Source organism: Lucilia cuprina, chromosome 3 (genome assembly GCF_022045245.1).
Source record: "Lucilia cuprina isolate Lc7/37 chromosome 3, ASM2204524v1, whole genome shotgun sequence".
NCBI classification, from domain to species: Eukaryota; Metazoa; Arthropoda; class Insecta; order Diptera; family Calliphoridae; genus Lucilia; species Lucilia cuprina.
In genome coordinates this window covers 6,261,346-6,270,963 of record NC_060951.1, presented here as the reverse complement: position 1 = coordinate 6,270,963, position 9,618 = coordinate 6,261,346, and the positions used below count along the sequence as shown (strand labels likewise).

The following is a 9,618-nucleotide window of genomic DNA, read 5'->3' as shown; positions in this document are numbered from 1 at the left end:
TCTATCTATCTATCTATCTATCTATCTAGTAGAAATACTTTTTTTTAAATTTTGTGTTTTGTCTAGTTTTCTCTTCATATCTACAGTTTTCTCCTTATACTTTCACCCATTTTATTTAAAGTCTTATGACTTCATATTAAAATTTTCCCTTCTGCGAAAATATGATTTTAGGGACACCCTTTCATTCACATACACATTCACACAAATTTACATTCACTCTTATACACCACGTTTTTGCTAGACAATTTTGTGTTATAGAAATTTTTTCTGCTGTTTTTTTTCACTTTTTTGGAAAAACAAAATTTTTTACAGCGAAAATTTTTTCCATCATGTTTTTTTTTTGCTGCTGCTGCTTCTTGTTATCAAATTTTTACTTTCTTTATGTATCAAGATTTTTTTGTTATAATTTTTGTTGTTTTTTGTTAATGATTTAATTTGTTAAAAATTAAATATGATTATTGATTTTTATAGACTTTTTTTTAAATTTGAATATAAGTTTTTCAAAAAATTATATAATGTTATTTAATAAAATTTTTTTTAGAAAAAACTCTCACTTTTTGATGATTTTTATTTTAAGAAAATTTCAATTTCATTTGAATTTTTATTTTTGTATATCTATTTTTTCTTTAAATTTTCTTTTAAGCTTTAAGTAAATTTACAGTAATTTTTTTTGCTTTAAATTTTTTCCTTTTTTTTTTTTTTTGATCCTTTTTCACTAATAACAAAAATTTCCGTGGCAATTTTTTAAGCCACAATGTTAATAAAATCACTTCAAAAAACTAACTGAGCTGAAGCACATTGGATGAAAAGCATATTGGGCCCAGCGAAAATATATAGTTTTTTAACAATTTTAAGGGTTATATGCGCAAGAAAAGTGGAATGTAAGCTCTCGCTCTTTAAGTAAAAGCTTTCTCTCTCTGACACACTCTCAAATTCCTTTATTCTTTAATACCACACATGTGTTGGTATTTTCTATTTTGTTTTATTTACCGGTATTTCTTTGCTTAAAAGCTTTTTCCCTTTTGACACCCACTACTCTCTGCTTCTCTTTCCTTCTCTCTATTTTCTTGAAATTTATAATAATAAACATTATGTCAACAAGCCATGTGCTTGTCCAGCTTTGTTTACATTTCATTTTTAAGGGTTATTTAAGTCTATGAAGGACTTACTTTTAGAGGAGGGAGAGAAGATGTACATATGTTGTTTGTTTGTAGTGAACATTTTCAAAGAAATAGAAAGTATTTAAATGTTAGAAAACAAAACAGTTTATAATAAACAATTGCTTTATATAATAGAGAAAAGCTTTGAGCTTTTAATGTTTTAATTATGAGTTAACATTTTCACAAATCAATTATTTATTTTACTAAATTTTCCCCCAGGAGTTATTAACTAAAAACATCATAATGATAAATTATTAAAGAAATTGTAATTTCAAGAGTAAAACTATTAAATATTTTCAATAGAAAGAATACTTTTCTTTTAATAAAAGTTTATTGAAAGTCTTCTTTAAAAGAAACAGTTTTTTTAATATTTTGGAAAATGTAGTTTAAAGAATGAAAACTGAAACGTTTCTTCGAAACTTTTAATGGAAGAGATCTCTTCTAAAAGAAAGTTTACTAAGAAAGCTTTTTTATTGGAAAAGCTTTACAAAATCTGTTCCTTTTGAAAACCCACTCTGTTTTCAAGTTTGAATTTAAAACTAAAGAAATTTTTATGCCCATATTCTAAAAGCTTTTATTAAAGCTTTCTTAAGTTTTCCAGAGCTTAAATAAACAAAATATTTTATAAAAGCATTTTCAGATATGTTCAGTTAAAATATTTCTAAAATAAATCCTTTTACAAAAGCTTTTTTTAAATTAGTGTTTTAGAAACCTTTAAACGATTCTTAACACACTTAAATAGCTTGCCTTTCTTAAAAGCTTTATACAACCAACTTTTAATATACTTTTATAATAAAATCTTTAATAGAACTTTCTTAAGAAAAGCTTTTCTTAAACTGTTTCAAACATAAAGTTTACTGTTTTATAAAATCCATTAAAAATCAAGATTTTAATGAAAGCTTTTTCGAAAATTTTAATAAATGTATTTTTTATAAAATCTTAAACAAAGCTTTTTATGAAAGCTTAATAACATACACAAAGCTCTTTTTTATTATGAACAAAGTTTTAATGCAAAGCTTTTTTAAAAAAAGCTTTTCAAACAGACTTTCTCTAAAAGCTTTTAAAGCTTTTTTTAATTTTTGGTAAAGCTTTTCTACTGAAGTTTTATTTTAAATATTATATACTGAAGCTTTTTCTTTTTACTAGAGCTTTTTATAAAATCTTTGCTACTAAAGCTTTTTATATAATATCATTTTTACTAGAGCTTTTTAGTAAAAGCTTTTTTATAGAAATTATAATAAAAGCTCATAAAGTTTTTTAAAAGGTAATTTATTTAATAACACCTTTAAACTTATCTACAATTATTTTTTGATTTTAAAAGCTTTTCTAAATAAGCATTTCATGAAAGCTTTTTTTAATTATATCAATTAAAACTTGGATTTTCTACTAACGTTTTAATATAACAACTTTTTTAATTATTTAATTAATGAAAGCTTTTTCCGAAAGCTCCTTTACAAAATTGTAGAAATAAAAATGTCCTTTTCTTTTTTTATTATAGAAACTTTTCTTCTGAATTTTCTTTATTAAAATTATCTTTGAAAAAGCTCTTTTTCAAAAATATTTTAAAGCTTATGATTGTTGTTGTTTTAATTTGAATTCTGAAGAAAGCTTAATAAAGCTGAAATATATCAAACATATGGTAAACCATATTTTATTAGCAGAAACTTTACATTTTAATTAAGTTATTCTAAAGCTTTTCAAAAAAGCTTATTCCTTGAAGATTATTCAGGTTACGAAACATATCGTCAAATATTTTTTTATAATATTTTTAAAAATCTTTCAAGTAAAATTATTTAATGTATAACAATTGGGCAGAGCTTTCTCTTTTCAAATAATTTACAAAGCAAAGCTTTTTAAATATATTTTTTTAATTTTTTTTAACAAAAGCTTTCTATATTTTCTATATACAAAATTGTTTTATTTTTGAAAATTTTCACGTTTATTATGCTAATTTTAGCTATAAACTCATTAACAAATTTGACACATATTTGAAAGCTTTTTTTCCTTATTGTTTTTATTGTGCAAGTGGCCTGACACCAAATTACAGCGAAAGCTTTTAGGTCAACAATTTTATATTAGCTTGAAAATCATATACAATTTATTTATAAAGGAATTTAGAAAATAACAACATGTGGAACTTGAGTTGAATGTTAAAACCGTAAAGCGCAGGCGTTCGAATGGAGTATGACAATGAACTCACTCTCTTTAGAGAGATAGAGTTCTTTTTAGTTTTATTACATTTTTATCTTAGTAAAGCATTGTTAGTAAAAATAATGTATTGCCTAACAAAAAAATCTCGAATAAAAATTTCAAACCAAAAAAAGATCCCCTCAAACAGCAAAAGTGACGTGGGTCCTTTGTTTGAAATAGAATAGAAAAATAGGCGAGTTTTAAATACGTCAAAACTTCAGTATACTCAAATATAAATGACCTCACTTGAGAACTGCTCTTTCCCACTTTAAAATAGAAATGCAAAGCAGTAGAATTAGAAAAAAAGTTCTATTAAAGAAATTTACAACCGGTAGTCAATGTTGAACGGAAGAAAGATAAAATATGGCAGAATAAGCGAGAGAGAGAGAATGGGAAAAGTTACGAATTGAAATCATTAAAAAGCAGAGAAAGAGAGAGTAAATGAAAATAATTAAATATTGAAATCTTAATAACAATGACAGCGACAGTAACATGACAATAACAATATTATATTAAAGTGAGGTTAAATTGAAAAGAACAACAAATTTTAAGTGTCTAAAATGGCAAACATAATGAGACAGACAGAGAGGACACAAAACAAATGCTAAGAGTATGAATACAAAATGTGCATAAAAGCTTAATGAGACATTAGACTGTAAACATAAATTAATTAATTTAAATAAAAAATTTATATTTTTCGTTTAAACAAAAGCCGAGGAAGTGTAAAAGGGGACATTTTTTAATAGTTTCAATGTAGTCTATAGTTTAGTCTATACTGTAGTATGAAGTGTAGTATATAGTCTAGTCTATACTTAAGTCTATAGTCTATAGACTAGACTATAGTCTATACTCTAGTCTATAGTCAAGTTTATAGTCTAGTCTATATTCTAGTCTATAGTCTAGTTTATAGTTTAGTCTATAGTCTAGTCTATAGTCTAGTCTATAATCTAGTCTATAGTCTAGTCTATAGTCTAGTCTATAGTCTGGTCTATAGTTTAGTCTATAGTCTAGTCTATAGTCTAGTCTATAGTCTAATCTATAGTCTATTCTATAGTCTAGTCTATAGTCTAGTCTATAGTCTAGTCTATAGTCTAGTCTATAGTCTAGTCTATAGTATAGTCTATAGTCTAGTCTATGGTCTAGTCTATAAACCAGTCTATAGTCTAGTCTATAGTCTAGTTTATAGTCGAGTCTATAGTCGAGTCTATAGTCCAGTCTATAGTCTAGTCTATAGTCTAGTCTATAGTCTAGTCTATAGTCTAGTCTATAGTCTAGTATATAATCTAGTCTAAAGTCTAGTCTATAGTCTAGTCTAGAGTCTAGTCTATAGTCTAGTATATAATCTAGTCTATAGTCTAGTCTATAGTCTAGTCTGTAGTCTACTCTATAGTCTAGTCTATAGTCTAGTCTATAGTCTAGTCTATAGTCTAGTCTATATTTTCGTCTTTACTCATAATCAGTTCCATAATATTTTCTGTTGTCTAGTCGATAGTCTGGTACATATTCCAGTCTATTGTCGAGTTTATAACCTAGTATATAGTCTAGCCTGTAGTCTGCTCTATAGTTTTTTGTATAGTCTTGCCTTTAGTCTAGCTTATTGTTTGGTCTAGTCTATAATCTAGTAGACCAACATATAGTAAAATCTTTAGTCAAGCCTAGTCTAGTTAGAGTCTATGGCCTATAAGCTATCTTATAATCTAAAGTTTTGTCGATAGTCTAGTTTGTAGTCTGAACTATAGTCTGTTTATAGTTTAATTTTATTGCAAAGGTTGACCCATTAATTTTGTTACAAAAAACAAGCAATTTCAATTTTTTTTTTTCAAAATTTTATTTTAAACATAAATTTTTGTGGGTTAGTTGTTGTTGATATTTTTTATAGTTTGGGGGTTAAATAGTTGCTTAATAGGTCGTTTAATATTTTTGGTTTGCTGGCCCTTAGAGAGTGTGTAAATTTGTTGTTTTGCAAAGAATAGCTACGATCATACTCACTTATGTTGTCTATCACGATGCCAAACGGCCATTTGTAAACGATCGCTATCATCTAAATCCTCTAAGGCTTGCGACAAATCGGACAGATCAAATTTGAAACAATGATCGAAATAAGGACGACTAGAATGACGATGTACAGCGGTGCGTTGAAAACCCTGATGTTCAGTTTGATTCTTTTGTATTAAAGCCACCTTGACATAAGCATTGAGATTGGAAGAACCATTGCTGCGCTGTAGATCACGGCAACGAATGACTAAAAACGAAAGAAAGAGAAGAGGGAGAGTTAATTCTTTGTTCTGAGTTTTTAACTAAATTTGGAACTCACCATGTACATTTAAGGATTCCTGTTCTTTATATATGGCCACATCTAGTGAACCTTTGACGTTGTTGGCTGTCAATGAAGAAGAACTACCACTTAATTGCTCTTGTGTCGAACTGGCTATGCTAGAGGCCACTGAGCTTCTTTTGTGCATATGTTGGTACTCATCCTCTTCCTCACTGTTACAGGAGAAACTTAAACATCTCTTTATGGAGGGCACTTCTTCTAGAGTTGGAGTACTGCATCTTTGTATATCATTTTCCACCTCAAAGGTCAAGTGTTGCGGTGGTGTTTCCATATTTAATAAAGCTTTTTGTGTTTGAGAGTTTTTAAATAAAGGGGTTTCTGGACTGGGTATACCATTGGGTAAAGTTAAGCCTATCATTTCGTTTTCTCGTTTGTCTTTCTTTACTTCCAATTCCTCTAGAGTTTTGTTTAAGATTTTGCTATCTTCTTTGGCCTTTTCTTTTTTGTTCTTTTTTACTGTATTCTTGGGATTTTTTCTTCTCACTACTCTCTGCCTTTTCAAATGCTGTGGCGTTCTTACTTCCATTTCATGTATACTCTCTTCATTAGCCGGATTCTCTTGTTGATTAGTCTCTTCCATGCGCTTATGTAGACACTTGGGTTTCACCTCTTTGCGGGCACTTTCTATAATGGCATCCAACATTCTATCCAAAGTAACATCTCCCATTCTGGAGGATGACAAGGAATCCTCTTTCAATTTGTTTCTAAATTTCAATCTCGACAAAGGCGTTACATCATCTTCCTGAGCAAAATCATCGGAAAATCTAGATCTCACCTCTCCTCCAGCATTGTTATTTCTCGTGGGTGTTATATCCATAGCAGTTACCGCGGCTGTATTAAACCTTTTAATGTTTAAGGTTAGAGGAGGAGCAGGAGGCGTGGTTGTAGCTTGTTCCTGGGACCTTCTAGGACTCTTGCCATTACTGAGATCATGCAGAGCCGTTAGACTAGTATTGCCAAAAGAGTTGCGCATAAAGTGTACGCCAAAATTCTCTTTATTATGATTACCCGTCAAAGAATGTCGTGACCTACGACGTTCTTCCAAGGGAGAATCTAAAAGATTGTCTAAAGAACGGCGGTGTATACGTCTTTCCAAGGTATGGGTCATAGTGGGCATTTTTTGAGGTTGGGAAGGATGCGCCGAACTGGTAGTGTAACGTGATTTTTTGCGAGATTTACTGGAGACGTCTGTAGAAGTTTTGTAAGTTGAGAGATTTGGAAAATTTGTAGAATTAAGAGAGTTTTGAGTATTGGAGGATGGTTGCGAATGATTTTGAAAGAGTTGAAGATTTTGTTGTTGTTGTTTAGTCCACTTAAGCATTAAGATTGCTGGTAGGGGGGGATGCTATAAGAGCTGTAAATATAGAAATTAAAGAGAAATGTATTAAAATGTGGATTAATATGAATCTGAAAGTGTGAAGGACCCTTATCACAGTGCTTTCCAACACTTAAAGGTTTGAGTATTTGCTAAATGTGTTGATTAATAAAGTAGTAGTGTTAAGAGGGGTCGGAAGGACCTTCATTTTAAAAACCTTTAAAAATGTTAGTATTTGCTAAATGGGGTTAAAAAGGACCCTTAGCATGATACTCCTTAAGCCTGAAGGATTTGAGTATGAGCTAAAAGTGTTGGTTTGTATAAATTTGAATTCACTAGCACTCAGAAGGACCACAATTATCCTGTGTGTTTCAACTCTTAAAGGTGTTAGTATTAGCTAAAAGTGGTGGTTTTTTAAAAGGTGAATTTGCTAGTGTTGACAACAGAATTTAAAGGAGATGTCTTAAGCAATCCTTCAAGGTGAATTTGTTTTGTATTGGAGGTGGATATGAATGTGGTGAAGTTTTCTCTTATGTAGGCCTTTTGGAAAGAGTTGAGTTTATATGCTCAAAAAAGGTGACGTAAACTAAAATTGAGTTTATTTTAACAGTTATTTTTACGTAAGTGTGTGTGTCTTGGCTAAATGAGGTTAATATAACTGTTTACCTCCCCAACACCGAGAGAAAAATGAATTAAATTATCAACAAGAGAAACCAAGAAATTGTTCACTTTTCTGCAAAATTAAAATACTAAAAAGAAAAGAAAGTGATAACGAGTCCTGTAAATTCTCAAATAGTTTTTGTTTCCAGCCTCAATCAGAGATATTATTAGAAAAGCTAAAAGCTTTACTTTCCCGCAATTTCCTAGAAACTTTTTCAAAATCCCAAATTAGAATAGAAAACAAATGTACAAAGAAAACTTGTTTCAGTTACTTTGTAATAATTTCAGGATCTTGTTCCTTTTCTTCTTAATTTCTTACTTAAAGTTGCTTGTGTGTGTTTTCTTTTTCTTTTTAAATTTCATTAATAAACCCTATTTATTCTTACCCTCAATATAAACTATTAAACTACAAAACCATTTATTTGTTTGTCCATGTAATACATTGTTTAGCAGATCCTTATGAACAAGACTCAATTGTTGTTTCTGTTTAATTGCTGCTTCTATAATGCACGATATCAAAAGGATATTTTTATACATATTTGCATGCTTATTTTTTTTTTGTATACAAAGTACTTAAACGGTGCTTATTAAGAGGGTCCTTGACATTGTCCCTACTAAGCATGTGCATTTAGGTTTTAAACGTTTTGAATTTTTATAAACCGTGCGTTTTTTTTTCATTTAACATTTATTATATTTAAACAAAAACCCTTTTAAAGTTTTCTTTTTTTAATAGAGTAATTTTAAATATAATTATAATAAAATATTTGATTTATGCTTGCAAGGCTTATAGATTAAGATAAATTTGTTATTAGCAGGACAATTTTAAATGAAATTTAATATAAAATGTTGATAGTTTTTTCGATATTTTTTATTAACTTAATAAATAATATGTATTAAAAATAAATATATTTTTCTCAAAACCTTATAACTTCAAATTAAGAAGGCTTATGGTTCCATTTTTAAGAGATATTGATCTCTTTGATCTAAAGCTTTTAATCAATACTAAAAGCTTTAGATTTTCCTTTTTATAAATCAAGAAAATTAAGTTCAAATTTCAATTAAATTGCAAAAAAAAAATAATGATTTTTATTAAATACTTTCTTACATTAACCTAATAAAGCCCAAAGGATCAAATATGTGACATTTATTCTAGTCTATAATCGAGTATAAAGTCTAGTCTGCAGTATAATCTATAATCTATTCTATAGTGCAGTCTATAGTCTAGTCTGACGTCTATAGTCTAGTCTGAAGTCTATAGTCTGGTTAATAGTATAGTCTTAAGTCTACAGTCTAGTCTAAAGTTTAGTCAATAGTATTTTCTAGTCTGAAGTCTATAGTCTGGTTAAGAATATAGTCTTAAGTCTACAGTCTAGTCTAAAGTTTAGTCAATAGTATTTTTTTATTTATCAATCAATCAATCTATCTATCTATCTATCTATCTATCTATCTATCTATCTATCTATCTATCTATCTATCTATCTATCTATCTATCTATCTATCCATCCATCTATCTATCTATCTATCTATCTATCTATCTATCTATCTATCTATCTATCTATCTATCTATCTATCTATCTATCTATCTATCTATCTATCTATCTATCTATCTATCTATCTATCTATCTATCTAACAAAGATCTAAATTTGTGTATATTTAACTTTACTTCTTGTGGACTTATTTCCTATAAAGAAAATCTATTGGTTACATTTGGTTTCTTCACATTGATATCTCTCCTTATCTTCCTTCAAGAATCTTATCCCAATTACAGCTGGTTGGATAGGCGCAATTGAATAAACTAAGATTTACAGTTAAAACTTTGACGTTGCAGTCCCTAATGATAGATTACTTGTCTGCTGGTTTTGATATATAAGATACCACACTATGCAAATAAGGATTAAAACTTGTCTAGCAGACAAACTACACACACACACACACGCACCTTGTCTAAAAAAAATAT

The 9,618-nt window shown here is 28.8% G+C and overlaps 1 protein-coding gene across 1 annotated transcript; it reads right to left on the bottom strand.

Annotated features, from left to right (window-relative positions):
* Positions 1 to 5,255: 5,255 nt before the first annotated feature.
* Positions 5,256 to 7,033, bottom strand: LOC124418686. Its single transcript, XM_046945666.1, has 2 exons — positions 5,665 to 7,033; positions 5,256 to 5,592 (listed from the first exon to the last, which is right to left on the bottom strand). Exons 1-2 carry the CDS (start codon positions 7,004 to 7,006, stop codon positions 5,336 to 5,338), a joined length of 1,599 nt encoding a protein of 532 aa, XP_046801622.1. The 5' UTR covers positions 7,007 to 7,033; the 3' UTR covers positions 5,256 to 5,335.
* Positions 7,034 to 9,618: the final 2,585 nt, after the last annotated feature.